Here is a 15,281-nt window from a genome sequence, read left to right as displayed (position 1 = left end):
CAAAATCTGTTAAATTATATTAAACTTTGCAGAACACCTTCCGCTATTTCACGTAGCACCAGTGTACCGCAGAACACCAGTTGAAAATCAGTTGTCCAGTGTGATTATTACACTACGGCAGGGCACGACACACTTAAGCATCGCGGCCGGTCAGCCACGTTTAGCGGAAATCCTCACTCTCTATTGCACCACCGTGCCGTGGGTCCATTAAGTGTAACGGAGTCCTTCTTATCTTGCCACAATCCGCTATACAAACAAGCCGACTGTAACTGCGCTGCCACTTTCTATGGCCTTTTTTTGAACGACCGGCCCCATTTTTAGCCTATTTGCGTGTCATTATCGCACTTGTAACGAAAACCGTTAAAAACTGCCTCCCTGTATTGTAGGTGTCTTTACATAATGACTTACGTGCGTAACAGATCCCAAATTTTAATCTATATAGTATTTTTATTATGTAAGTTGGCTAACGTATTCTCGTTTTAATTATTAAGCCTGTTGAGATCACCTGGTATCTGCTGCCGAAACGTCGGTTGATACTTCGTTTACACCAGGAGAGCGATTTCTATTTATTGATATGTTGCCTGGTGGAGCTAACTCTCATTTTAAGATTGCAAGTGTTAAGGAAATACATCCGGGTTTCGAAGTAGCTACGAAAGCCAATTTGTAAATAGTTTCGTATCAAGACGCCGCGCAACGAAAATGTTTGCTACTTGTTCGGCGATGTTTGGACACGGCTGTTTCGCAATCTGGTGTACCTTCACTTATCTACTAAGCTTTCGCTCGGCAAACAAATATATGTAATGTCTAACGAAGGTTGGCGGCGCACAAACCGTGTTGGTTTTTTGTGTACACCGCTTCAGTAAAGAAATGGAAATACATGCAAGTGTGTTGGTTTTTCACGTAACTTATTTCCACTCTTTGCTTTATTTTTTTTTCAAGTTAGGTTAAAAGCGGTTTTTCATCAGTCACGTTTCGGTCTCATGTATATAAATATATGTAAATATGCTAATGACTTAATAACATTTTGTGTGCCGATATTCAGATAAAATTGTTTTAAGGGATTTCCACAAAATAAGATAATGTGCTTTAATTTTAAAACGGTTACATATTTCAGGTTGCATTTTATATATATTTTTACAAGCTGCGCATTTGCTCGAACTGCTCGAACATTGGACTGGCGCGACTTGATATTACGTCGATTCCAGAAATGAATAAAAAACACAATGCTGGCCATGGAACTTTCACCGCGAAACGGTTTGTGATGATTCCGCAATTCGCGAAACAACACAAACGCCCTTCGGTCGTTCCGGCACCCAACCACCGTTGTGGTAAATATCGCAAAACGCTTTCTCTCCTCGGTGCAAAAATGACGGATTGGCTCTCGAGACTGGACGACTGGTGCCAACGAAAGCACTCGTCAGCGGAGATGAGCTGCCCCAAGTAGCACTGTAGGCGCGATATTAAAACCCCGCGGGGGCCCGAGTGCCTCTCGAAGGTCTCTCGTTCAGGCTTCAAATGCGATCGGTGGTCGATCTTCGCGCGTCGCTTGGCCAATCATAGGCTAGGACGCTGAATACAGCACTACTCTTCATACTAGCAATGTCTCGGGCAGTCATTCTTGTAAATTCCGTGATTATTGTTTTGTAAATAATTTTCGGTTCTCGTTCAAGGCTTATTTTGACCATTTAAGTCAATCACAGCAGGCCAAAGCGCTAAACACAGCACTAAGCTTTACACTTACAATGTCTTCGACAGTCAAGTCATTCGTGAGTATTTCGTGATTATTGTAATTAATTCCCAAGATTCTCGTTTTAGGACATTTTTGACCATTAATGTCATTTCGGAACTAAATCAGAGCTATTTATCTTTGAATCAAATCAAATTTATCTTATTTTAACTTTGGTTAGAGTTTTGCATGGAAAATTCTGTAGTTTATAGTTGCTCTTTTGATGATAATTTGGCCTTTTGCTTTGTAAATAAACGAAACAATTTAATACAATTACGCTGTAATTTTTTACAAATTATTTTTACCGTAATTTAAAATGCTGTAACACTTCCGATGGCTTTACAAACCAAGGAAAAATCGCTCATTTGGGCAATATTTTAGAGCCAAAGTATTTGCATTTGTCTGTTATTATTCGAAATGCTTGATAAAAAATTAGCAACTTTGCAAGGAGTTTTAACCCGGATTTAAACCTTACACTTAAGGATCGGAGCAACTATTTCGTGGCTTTTTGTTTTGTTTTGGCTTAGACAAAATTTGTGTTGCTCTACACTTGACGTATAGGTAAGTGTTAATGGTCAATACGTTGATGCTTTATCGACTGTGTTGATATTTTGCTTTATTGCCTTCTGTGCTGTCTAATATATCGATTGAAAAAAAAATCGCGTCTAGGGAAACGTCTTCAAACACTTTTAAGAATTCTAAGATATTTCTTAGAACTGCCCGTTGTCCGCTACTGGATTTTTATGATGGCCTAATTTAATCGACAATAATTGTTTTTAGCCGCGCCATATTGACGAACCCTGATGTTCTGCAGTCGACTCCTATCGGGCAAGTCTTCACAAATGACTTCTGGGGAACCCCCCTGAACCACACCGGAAGCCACCAGTCGTACAGACCGATCACCGTTCTCACTTTAAGGTATGGCAATTTAAACGTCCTTCTTTAAGGTAGAACCTTTTTAGGCTTGCGACACCCTACAAAAATTATAAATAATTCGCGGCACCCTTGCTCGTATTTTTGCTGAGTGGTTAACTGTAACGTTACAAAAAACGTGATTGAACAACACATTAACTGTGCAACAAGGTCGACAAAACTTTTTTAATTATTGGCACTTTGATCGCGTACATAAAATTGTATCAAGAAGCTTACCAATAGAGCAAAAATTGAAATCCTAACTAATTTGATCTCTCGCCACTGTTAAAAATGGCACCCTGGAGTGCCGCGGCACCCCGGTTGAGAACCACTGATTTAAGGTATAGCCATTTCACCGTTCTCACTTTAAGCTCAAGGTATGACGATTATATTACATACTTTTAAAATACCCTTTACTCTTAAAGTGACACATTTCTTTTATCTAAGACAGCGGTTCTTAAACTCTTTTTTTACCACGGATCTCTAATGAAATCTTTCCGTACGTACCCCGATAGGCAAGAAATTGTCAGAGATGACGTCATTAATTGACATCACAATACAAATAGACTTCAGAAATCCGCTGATTTCGGCTAAAAAATGTGAAAGCAAAATTGAGTCTAAATTCATTCAGTGCTAAACCGAATTACTTTTAATTAAAACATTTTCTTAAAAAAAATTTGATTACTTCTTAAATATACATTAACATTTCAAATAAGCCTTCATAAACGCCCCTAAAACTAGTTCACGGATCCCAATGGGTCCATGGACCCCAGTTAAGAACCCCTGATCTAAGACTTGTCGATTGCTGTATTCAGTTTTTTTTTAAGTTGTTTTGGGGGACCGAAACGGTACCCCAAATTTCTCCAGTGGTTTCCTAAATTTTGGACTTGCAACTTTTTGATATTTACATGAAATACTTGCGGCCTGTTAAAACTACTTAGCGGTCACCAAAACCAAACCTTAAAAAAACCCTGGCTGTATTGCAATTCCTAAATTTGTGTCTTTCCCCCCAGTCGCCATTTTATTTGCAACATTTTTCCCTTACATGTTGTCGCAGGCTCAATCACCAGCTTTTCGGCCTACAACCTTCTCCATACCACGTGACCAACATCATCCTTCACGCTATGACGACCCTGCTCTTCTGTCACGTGACCAGCTCCTTGCTGTTCTTCTCGCCCGAGAAAGTCCTGCTATCAGGTGCTGCCGTCTGATTTGCGATTTAGGTTTTTAGGGCGTTTGGCAAGTTGATCTTTGGAAAGCTTCGCACGGTGAATTAGCGAAATTTTAACTCTTTGGGCGTAAATGTGAAGAATTGGGTTGAATTATGAGTTCTCATTAGTTTAGGCTTACTACGCCAGCAGCAAACCATGAGTGGGTATTTTTTATCAGAATCAAACAGTAACCAAGTTGTAGAAGAAGGGTTAATTGACCGAGGCAAAAGCCATTAATGAGAATTCATAATTAACCCACTCTCTAAATATGCAAGCAGGGGTGCCGTATATTGCAATATCAAAGCAGACAAGCGATGTCTTGGCTGTATCCGTATTTGTACTATGCTTGGTATTGACGCTGATTAGACGATAAACTGAGACCCAACGCGTTATTTTCTGTCTTGAAAATTTACCTTGTTTAAAAATATACTGTAATTCAGTTTACTTTTAAGTGAAATATGCTTTCGTACGCATAAATAAAATAACGAATCGGGCGATTAATATTTTTGAAAAAAAGTTTCGAATCGGACGATCGTATATTTTGAATTGGACGATGCTGTTAATTATCTAGGCGTACGATCATCGTATTAACTATTCAATCGGACGATCGCATTAACTATCGAACCGGACGATGCTGTTAATTATCTAGGCGTACGATCATCGTATTAACTATTCAATCGGACGATCGCATTAACTATCGAAACGGACGATGCTGTTCATTAATTGGTAAATTTATCAGCTTGAGGTCGTCTTTTTTTATTAGGTTATGCCTTGAAAAAGTTATCGAACTGTAATTTTACTTAACTGCTCTTGTTTTAAAAAAACACGATATCCCTAACCGTTTTAAGTTTCCACTATGTATGTTAAGGTTCACCAAGTAAGAAATTGTTAACCATAGGCTTCAACAATTACTATTCTGTTCAGGTCTGTTGTTCGCTGTGCATCCGATTCACACTGAAGCTGTTGCAGGAATAGTGGGAAGGGCTGACGTCTTGGCCACTTTTTTCTTCTTGTCAGGTGACTTTTAATTAAACGTGATTTGTTTTTCAACTTCTACCAGCGATAAGAAAAAGGGGCAATTGTCACTTATTTGTTAATTTTTTTTGAAAATGTCAAGTTCGACGAAGTGAATCGTAAAGTGATACGCGTTGTGATAAATATATGAAAGCTATGGTAGAAATAAAATAGATAAAAAACAACTAATATTAAATTAAAATAGTACCAACGGTTTAATTTTACCTATCTCTCTGTTCCAGCCCTTCTTGTGTACAAACGCTCATGCGATCTTTTGGACGGTCGCCGAAAAAACGCGCCCAGAGCCAGCGAGGGGAATTCCCGGACCCCACAAGGATATCGACCTCACTCGGCGGGCTCAGGGGTGGCCCCAAGAGTCCAAACTCTGAGCTACCAGGGGAGCGCCGGGCGATGGTCAGGGGCCAAAAGAAAGCGAAGAAACCGTCGCGGCAAGCGGGCCTGTGAGACGGGGAATTCCCGAGAAGTCGACTGCTATTCGACCTCGGGGGATTTCCCGGACGTGAACTTGGATGACGTCGGAGCGACCAATTTGCATCCGCTCCTGCAGGTACAAAGGCTTAGAATGGGGGTTTCAAATTGAGGGGTGAAAGCACCAACAGGGTGATCACCTGGGGCAGTGGTTCTCAACCGGGGTGCCGCGGCACTCTAGAGTTCCATTTTTAACACTCAAAGGTGCCATAAGATATTTCAAGTTCTTTGGGATTCAAATTTTTGTACCAATTGGTACGCTTCTTGATACAATTTTTTGTGTACAATCAAAGTACAAAAAATTAAAATGTTTTTTTCTATCTTTTTGCCGAGTTAATGTGCTGTTCCAATCTCGTTCATCGTAACATTACAGTTAAGCACTTAGCAAAAATACAAGCAAGGGTGCCGAACTATTTATAATTCCTGTAGGATGCCGCAAGCCAAAAAAGGTTGAGAATCACTGGCCTAGGGCCTAGGGTTAACTTTAAATACAAGTCTTAATTAACATTCACATGTGTAGCCAATTCTCCGAAACATAATAATTAATCGCTCGTGGTATTGAAATTACTTAACGAAAAAACAAACTGAGGCACGTAAATGCTAATTTCGTTCCAGTTTAAGTAGAGGATATAAATTAATTATTATTCTTTCTAAACAAAAGCTGTAAATAGCATTGTTGTGGCCTGTGGACCGTAGTTTTTTTTTTTAATTTTTTTTTTTTTTAGTTTTTTTTAAGTTATAGTTTTACAATTGGGTTGGAAAAAGTTTGCAAATGCGATCAGATAATAATTTTCGCGAAGCTTTATTCCTAACAGCCACAAGCCACAGGTTAGTGACCGTAAAGCCTTTAACCTGCATAAATCATTTTAATTTGCCAGGACGTAACAAATCTTACTTCAGCGCCCATCACAAGCAAGCAGTATGCGTCTTAAAATAAAAATCTCCCATCGTCTCCGAAAAAAAAAACGACACCCGTTTTTCTCTTAGGGTGACAGGGCTGCGGAATCGGACGATTCACACACAACCACAGACACGTGCGACAGTTCCAACACAACAACGTCCACCAAAACCAAAATAAACAGCAATGTATGCCAATACCAACCGCGCAAATCACCTTTCAATCTAAATCTTTTCGACGAAAAGTCTCAAAGTGGTGCCAATTGTCTCGGCTGGATTATTTTCTCCGTAGCAGTAGCGTTGTCCGTGCTGTCTCTGCTCAGCAAGGAACAGGGCTACTGCGTTTTACCAACCTGCCTCGTCTACGACCTTTGGATTCGAAACAGAGTGGGCTTAAGTGGAGCAATTGGCCTTATCTTCGCGAAGGTAGGCCCTTGTATTGTGTTTAATTTTGCGTATTTTGTTTCACTATACTTTAACATTATACAGATCACTATATATAGTGCTTCGCAATAACCAAGGAATGCTTTCAAATCTGCTGTCAATTATCTAGGGCTAGGCACTAAGTTTATTTGGCGGAAATGCACCAGTTAATTTAGTATTGGATCGGCTCCAATCCAACCCCATGGTATCTGACGAGTACCTATGCTACCATTTGACTTAGGACAGTGTTTCTTAACCCATGGTCAAGACCTAAAATTGTGCGGTTTTGGCTGGGTCGCCGACTGCAGTAAAACTATATCATTTAATTTTATTAGGATTTGTTATATTCAAGGTTTTTACACACATGGCTCATGCTAATTAAATTTAAATTTTGGAGCGCTATTGTGTTCTTTGTGTTTTGTTTACGTCAAGATTACAAAAAATTAATTGAATATAATTAAGTCGTTAAGGCAGTTATACTTACGTTTAGTAAATGAGTCGCCGCAAAAAAACTAGTTGAGAAAAAATGGCCTTTAGTCATGTTTCTTTCCTTCGTTTTCAACCGTAATTTGCATTGCAAACTATATTTCAAATGGTTAATTTTTTTAGATCGGTTTTGGGCGAATTTATTTTCGCAATGTCTCCTCAGAAATATGCCCTCAAATACAAAAATTTTCAAAATTAATTACGTCTCGCATCTTCACCGTTCATCTTGGCACGGCACTCGGCAAATTGGCTTGCGGCAAAAGCGCGACATGCTTTTGCCGAAACGCGAAAGCCGGTTGTACGGCCGCCTTTTCACTCCAACGTTAAAGCAGTTAAACTTCCGCAGTTCTTTCAAGGAAACAGCGCTTTCCGCAGTAAAAACTATAATTTATACGACCATATTATGTATGTCGAGTCGTCGACGACCGCGTTTGAACCAGTCACCGCGTTTTCCAGAATCGGTATTTTTAATTTGCCTGCACCGGGGGAGGTCGCTCTTGTATATTGCCGCCTATTCCGACTGGTGTCAATCGTTTTCTCACGAAAAATTTGATTTGCGACCTTATGTTTGGCGTTTACAGTTCACCGGCGCAATTTCCAGTACTCAGCGAAATCAATTTTGGCGATACCCGCTACAATTGTCTGAAATTTTTTACAAGTTGCTCTTTAGGCATCGCGGTTCCGCAAGAAATTTCGCAGTGCCATGTGGGTTCAACCGAAGCTGTACGTAACGTCACTGGTTCAAGATAATCTAGCATCGTGCCAAACCCGAAACCAACCTGTTGCGGCCTCGACCTTTTTTCCGAACGTTTGTCCACCGATAAATTGGCAAGATGTGTTGGCAAAGAGAGAAAATTAAGCGATTACGCCGATGGTTTTCGTGCTGAAATGTTGTGCTCATCCAAGCCTGCCCGCTTGTCAAACTTTGTCAGTTAGAATCAATTTAGACAAAGATTACCCCCTAAAGTTTGGGCGTAATTGCCGACGGGGCATTAAAAACTCGTCCATGTGTGACGTAATAGGCGGCAATTGTGGCGTCAATTGTGACAGATCTGGGGCCAATTTGTGCCCCAGGAATTTGCTGGGGCCGAAATGCCCGACCCCGGGTGAAATAAATAGCCCCCAAGCGCACTTGAGATTGGCCATTAGCGCAACAGCCTGGAAAACAATTTGCCGCCAGACTCGATTGTTACGTCATAGATGTGTAGGAACGCATCACGTAAGGCGGTCAAGTGAAATTGCCTGTTATATTGGAGCATAATGGTTGGTGGTTGTAGTAAGACGTAATAAGAATATCAAAGCCCATACAGAAGTAGGTATAGTATTTTGAACGTTTCGAATAACTCTTTATTCATTTTCAACAGATGTTGCTACTATATGGGCTTTGGTGTTCTTATTACACATTATTTTGGTTCTATAGTTAGTTGCTAAGGCGTGGAAATTTCCGCTATTTTAGTTTTTTCGAGCGTTACACTTTGATATTTTTAATAAATTAGTTTTCACTGTTTTTTGGCTGTATCGTCTTTTCACGAGAAATAGTACAAACATTCAGACTCCAAATACCGAAAACAAATCCTTTCATTTTTTGAATTTAACTGGTAAAATTTTTGCAATTTTTACCAAAAAAATGTCCACCTTTACTTGAAAGGAAAACTTATTCTTTTTCACACTTTATAAAGTTTGTCCCGGTTATGTGACTTGCCGGCCGAGTAATGGAAAATATGTGTAGTTGTCGTAGGACCCGAGTTGAACTCGTGTTATCCCGTCGTTCAGGCGTTTATTTTACAACATACGAGCTTGTATCATATTTGACTTAGAAGTAGTTTAAGCATCACTTGTTTTAAGATGATGTCGACCTACTCGACCTTTTTGGCTTTGCAATTTATTATCAAGCTGTATAACAGATCCGTACATAGGGTACCCAACGCTCTGATTTTATTTGCGCTCTGATTTTATTTATTTATTTGTACTCTTACAGGAACTGATGATGCCGCTTGGCGAAACATATTTTCCTTTTAAACAAAACGTCTGATCCTGTTTTTACTCATGTTTTTAACTATGAGTTTTACTTGCCAAATACAGCTAGTTCACTTTCAATGACGCCTTTCGAACCTGGCCAGTATTTAACGCTTTTTACTCAGTTTACCTTCGATTTCAGGGCGCAAAATGTAAGCAGCTTCAATCGCGCGTCCGATTCGCGGTTGCCTTCACACTACTAGCCGTTCTCGGGCGTCTGTCGCTGTGCGCGCAGACATCGGGCGGTTCCACGCGTTTTCCCGGCTTTTCGGAGTCGGATAACCCGGCGGCCGCCAGCGCAGATCTCCTAAGTCGCGCGCTCACCTTCAACTACCTTCTCTTCTTCAATGCACTGCTATTCGTCTTTCCGCTGCACCTTAGCTTTGATTGGAGCATGGACGCGGTGCCGTTGTTGCGTGGCCTGGATGACCCGCGGAACCTTGCCACCCTGGCCTTTTACTGCGCGTTCCTCGGCGCCCTCTGGCCGTCCTGGAAGTTCCTGAGGCGCCAGGACCGAAGCCACGACGGCTACTCGTCGTCTAGACGTCGATCGAGTGCGAGTAGCACGGACGGCGAGTTACCCGCGTTTTCCGACGCCAAACGTCGCCTTCCCATTACTGAGCTGTCGCCGCGTTCTTGTTCAGGTAAATAAAGTGGTGTTGATTCAGATTCGTGCCAAATACCTAAAGATTTTGGGCGTTTAACTGAAACATCACCATCATGTGTCCGCAGTATGTGTTATGCAAGATTTACTATAATACGTATAACATATCAATACAATAACAACGCATATCTAACAACGACAAGTGCTCTCCAAATTGCTGGGCAAAGTTTAAAAATAAAGGCTGCAGAAAGTTTTAATTACAACATACGGTAAAAATAAAACTGTACAATGTAAATAAAACTGATATTTTTTTTGAGAATTTTTTTTAGCCTTTTACATTTTGTGATTTTTTTCCTGAAGATCAATTTTTCTGAAAATTCAGAAAGTTATATTTTTTCTCTTATTACATTGCTTTAATCGTTTTTGATAATAGTGATCAGAGTAATAGGGTAGAATCATTCGCAAGTAAAAACAATGTATTTTTAACTATGCATCAGCCGTTCAGAAATTTAACTTGCCTTTTTACGCAGAAACGGAATGCGCCCTGCTGTTCGGGATCACTGTTTCCTCTCTGGCCTTTCTGCCCGCCACCAATCTATTTTTCTACGTGGGCTTCGTAGTCGCAGAGAGGATCCTCTATCTGCCGAGCGTCGGTTTGGTGATCCTCGCTACCCAGGGCCTCTTCTGGCTCCGCGGTCGTGCTAATATTAAATCGAGGTTTGTTTTAAGTTTAAAGTTTGATTAAAATTTAGTTTGGCGTCCGTGAACATTTTTACTGTATTTTATCTTGATTAAGGTAACATGCCGCAGGCCGGTAGAATTAAGTTAGCTGGCTGTAGTTCGGTACACGCTCATAATAATCAGCAACTATTTAGAGGACTGGTATGCTTAGTGCTCTTTTGAGGTGTTTAAGAGGCCGAAATGGGCAATACACCAGATTCTATGACTGTGAAGTGAAGAATAGTTTTTTTACAGTCTTTCCGCAAGGCCTCGCTTGGATTTTCACAAAACACAGCTTTCAAAAACATCACATATTTAAAAGCTGTGTTTTGCGAAAATCCTAAATAAAAACGCACTTACAAACGCATTTTGGTTTATTGCATATAAACCGCCAGGAAAAATTTCAAGTTTATAGGTTTAGATTTTGAGTAATACCATAAAACCATTCGAATTAACTGCGAAGGTTTTTTATTTTCCGTTTTGTCATCCTGTCACAACTCTTTTCGAAAAAAATTTACAAATCCGTTTGATGTAAATGCAAAGCTTTTGTTTTACATATTGTCATATATACGAGTAACCATTTTTGAAAAAAAAGAAAACAATAGTAATGGTGTATGGTGCGCTGGTATGCTTTAGGGCGCAAAGTTAACCAGAAATAGTGAAAAAAACGATTAAATTGGTTTACGTCTGAATTACCCTTCTTATCCTGAATTGTCATAACGTTGCCTTGGAAAGCACAGAGTTGTACGGAATGGTTGATGTACAAGCACAGAGTTAATGTTCAATTATCATCTATCTATCAACCAGACACGAGCAAGTTCGACAACAAAATTTACTTTTTTATAGGATTACTTTGACATGACTAGTTGACGTTTACCGAGAAATTGTATGACACACGAGCGAATGTTAGTCTCTACGCCAACGTTTCCATCCTGTGCGCATTGTACGCTTGCGGTACGATTATGTACTTTGGGCATTACCTTGGTAGTTATTTAGAATAACGTTCTGTCACTGATGGATGCCTAATCTTTTTTTTGCGGAAAATTAGGTTTGGCGATTTTCATTTCGGCCTAACTAGAAATAAGCGTTTGAAGTGATTTTGATTGTGCGGTTTGCACACGTGGTGAAAAACGTTCCGAAATAATGGAGAATAAAAATAGGACACTTTATACGAGAAGGTGGTTCTTTCTTGTTGGGCTAGCATTTTATCAGTTATACGTTGGCCTTTCATTCGCCAGTTTCGGACAAATCAGCAACTTTTACTCCCAATACTACAACGTCGACTTCTTAACAGTGGACTGGTTTACCAACGTGCGCTTCATCAGTTCGGCTTTAGTTACGATTCCGTTGGCGTGGTTTATATTCAACGGCAAAGTAGGACTAAGAAGGATGGTGCTTTTAATGGCGTTCACAAGTACTTTAGGCACGTTTCTTGTAACAGCCGCTCTCACAAATCCTTTGCTCATGCCGCTAATATTCGTTGGACAGATTTTGTCAGGGCTCGCCGAAACGGTCTCGGTAGGTTTACCGTCATCTTTTGCAGTCTTATGGTTCCCCGAACGTCAAGTGGGAACCGCGATAGCCGTCAATATGATAGGCCTGATATTCGGCGATTTATTTTGCTACTTAGTACCACCAAGTCTGTTGTTATACGCGACGGATGTAGCAGCAAATTCCTCGCAGTATAATTTAAGCCTTGTTGCCCTTGAAAACGGACGACTATCTCTACAGTTGATGTACGGTTGCGGTTCTGCCGTTTCTATTCTCCCAGGACTGTTATTTTACATGTTTTTGACCGATAAGCCCCCAACAGCTCCAACGGTAGCACAGGAAGTTAAGGACGACACCAGTCAAGACACAAAGACAGCAGATATGTTCCTAAAAGAAACCAAGTCCCTTTTCGCAAACTGGTCTTACAGCGCCGTGACAATTGTGTTCGGTCTCAGTTATCAGTTGGTATTTCTTGAGAATCTCATGATGTCCCAGATCGTTCACAGTTTGGACTTGAAACAATTTTCGTATGTGCCCACAGATATGTTAAGTGGCATCGCTATGACTCTGTGGAGCGTAAGTAACATACTGGGACTGACAATTGCCGGAAAGCTTGTCGACCACTGTAAACGGTACAAACTTTTAATGATAAAATTCCTTTCGCTGTACTTTTTTGCCTCAGTCGGACTTACACTGGGCGTATACACGGCAAATTCAGTCGTTATTTTGGTGACAAATTGTCTTTTCGGGTTCTTTTCTGGCTTTACAGACGTCATAGCAGTTGAGATCATAACGCAACTAACCTATCCCGTTGACGAAGCTCTTGCCAATACTTGGGTAACTGGGATAATGTCGGCGCTGACAATATTACTTGGTGTGCTGGGCCGATTTTTTTTCAACAAATATGGCGGCGTTGGCGTACTGGTGTTTCAATGTGTGCTGCTCTTGGGCTGTATCATTCTGACGTGTTTCATTTCGTCAAAAAACAAAAGGCTAGCGGTCGAACAAGATGATGTGCCATGCACCGCAGCAACACCTTTGGTGCAGAAATGATTCTAGGCCTAAGATTGTAATTTATCGTCACAAATATAATATTAATACCAAACACCCGTATTTAGTCAATTTTTTATAAAGAAAATATTTCCAGCTAACTCGTTAAAAAACACCTCACAGGGAATTCCTTTAACGCTAGAATTACCAGTGCGATCATTTTGACCGTTTTTTGATTTTTAATCGTTGATGTCGCCGCTTAGGTATCTGTTTGAATATTGAAACTTCTCCTAATTCTAAGTCACTTCATAAGCATCTGAATCTTTAGTTTATTAGAATAACACAGTATGAGTTATATAGTGATTTACTTTAAAATACCGCCAACGGTCATTTTGATCGTGAAGCAAACTCCAATTCCTCGCCGATTAAAATTGCCCTAAACGATCGCGTTTTATTGTGCTGTGGTTGAAAAACAATCATCAAACAATGGCTGCAGTTGGTTGTGATAGTTCGTTTCTAACTAGTTCATGATTTGGAGTCAACTCAACAAGTCAACAAAGTTCGGTGGTTGGCGGAGAAAGCGGAAGTAATTCCACACGAATGTGAAACTGCAAGAATGCTGCGTATTAGGTTGCGGAAAGTGTGCAGTTGGGTGAAAGTTGAATGTGTGGATTGCGCTGAGCGCTGCAAATTCTTTGTTCTTGTATGCCTTTGAATAGCTACAAGTCGATGTAAAAAGCAGCATAATAAAAAAACGCCGTTTGATCTTTTAAGTTTATTGTTTTTTAATCAATTTTAATGTTCATATAAATAAAACAAGAAAATCAAATTTCCTTCACGCCTTTTAAAATTAGCTTGGGGGCTACAATGCAATTCGATTATATGGCCTATGAAGTATATCTCAGAATATGATATTATAATAAAGCATACAACGTATTGATCTCACACCTGCTAAGATTCAAGCCCAAATAGTTAAAGAAACTTATGATGAAAATAAGGCTAAATTATTCTGCATTTTTTTATTTGTACGTTTTTCTGTTCTTTATGAAACGTCGTGTTGACCGCCCACGGTAATTCTACTGTTAAGTTGAGCAATAGTTTAGTTATAATAATTTTGGTATAACTTTCAGTTCCAATAGAAACAAACAACTTTCATTCTTTCATCGGTCGCAGGTGTCGTCGTCACGCCTGGCATATTTTTGTGACGTCACTAGTTCTCGCTCTTGCGTGTCGGTCATGGTTGAGAGGTTACGACTGGAAGGACGAACTGAGTCTATACAGGTGAGATTATTTCTCCGTTTTTGAGGGCGGCTACACACTTAAGACTGAGTTGTCGGCTTTTCGACCGTCACAAAATGTTCTCCAAACTAACTTATCTTTTTAAAAACAGAATTCGGTAAGGTATATTAAAACTTTGTACACACCAAGTTCACTATTTTAATACATGACCGTGATTAAAATCAGTTTAATACTATGATTTGTGTACCGCTAGAATACAAGGCTAAAAAAAAGCATTCCCCTTTTTTGTACAAAGCTCATATGAGTTGTTTATTTCGTTTATTGTGACATTCCTGTAAAATCAAAAATACCAGTAAGGGTGCCGCAAACTATATTTATCTTTTTAATGAGCCGCTGTAAACACTATAAACGATACCATGTCGTATAAGTATGTTGATGTCGTATAAAAGTTTCATATATAGACCTAGATTTACATACGTCTTATTGTTTATTTCCAGTTCCGGCTTAACTACCAACCCAGCCAAGGCTTGGGGTAACCTTGGCAACGTGTACCGAACACAGGGGCTACGTCACGAAGCCGAGGAGGCCTACGTCACTGCATTACGTCATCGACCCAACATGGCAGACGTACACTACAATTTGTAAGTGAAGTTTTGCATAAGTTGGCTTACATGGAAATGCGCAAGAGAATTAAAAATGAAAGATCAAGTATAATTCGCGTTCCTTAAATGCGTTTTTGCCTCTTGTTTTTTCTTAGAAATCTTATATCTACGAATGCCATAAAAATTATTAACAATATCACGCTTTGATTTTATCACTAATATTTTTTTTTACATAATTTCCAATTATATTTCGATAATTTTTCGTAGTTCTATAGTAATCTTTTTAAAACATTTTAAAGAGCAATCATTTAACGTTTTTTATAATCTAACGGACCACGCCTTAAAATCAGGCAGTCATTTAAAAGAGAGCATCAGAAACAAGAAGCAACTTGGCCTTACGTTGTTTTCGGACTTTTGATGATCACAATAAAAGTCCCACAGTTAGGGTTTATTTTTAAAGC

At 39.8% G+C, this 15,281-nt stretch overlaps 1 protein-coding gene across 1 annotated transcript in view; it reads left to right on the top strand.

The window, feature by feature from the left end:
* The window catches only part of LOC146135328 (protein O-mannosyl-transferase TMTC2-like), a 62,410-nt gene that overhangs the window by 11,366 nt on the left and 35,763 nt on the right, over positions 1-15,281 (top strand). Inside the window, exons 2-10 of the mRNA XM_083395762.1 lie at positions 2,507-2,644; positions 3,696-3,835; positions 4,774-4,866; positions 5,106-5,431; positions 6,340-6,675; positions 9,317-9,818; positions 10,309-10,495; positions 14,153-14,260; positions 14,716-14,859. Of these exons, the coding sequence (XP_083251888.1) occupies positions 2,507-2,644; positions 3,696-3,835; positions 4,774-4,866; positions 5,106-5,431; positions 6,340-6,675; positions 9,317-9,818; positions 10,309-10,495; positions 14,153-14,260; positions 14,716-14,859 (1,974 nt within the window). The remainder of the gene's footprint in view (positions 1-2,506; positions 2,645-3,695; positions 3,836-4,773; positions 4,867-5,105; positions 5,432-6,339; positions 6,676-9,316; positions 9,819-10,308; positions 10,496-14,152; positions 14,261-14,715; positions 14,860-15,281) is intronic.

This window comes from Ascidiella aspersa, chromosome 8 (assembly GCF_963924565.1).
Source record: "Ascidiella aspersa chromosome 8, kaAscAspe10.2, whole genome shotgun sequence".
Lineage (NCBI taxonomy): Eukaryota > Metazoa > Chordata > Ascidiacea > Phlebobranchia > Ascidiidae > Ascidiella > Ascidiella aspersa.
This window is presented reverse-complemented; position numbering and strand designations above follow the sequence as displayed.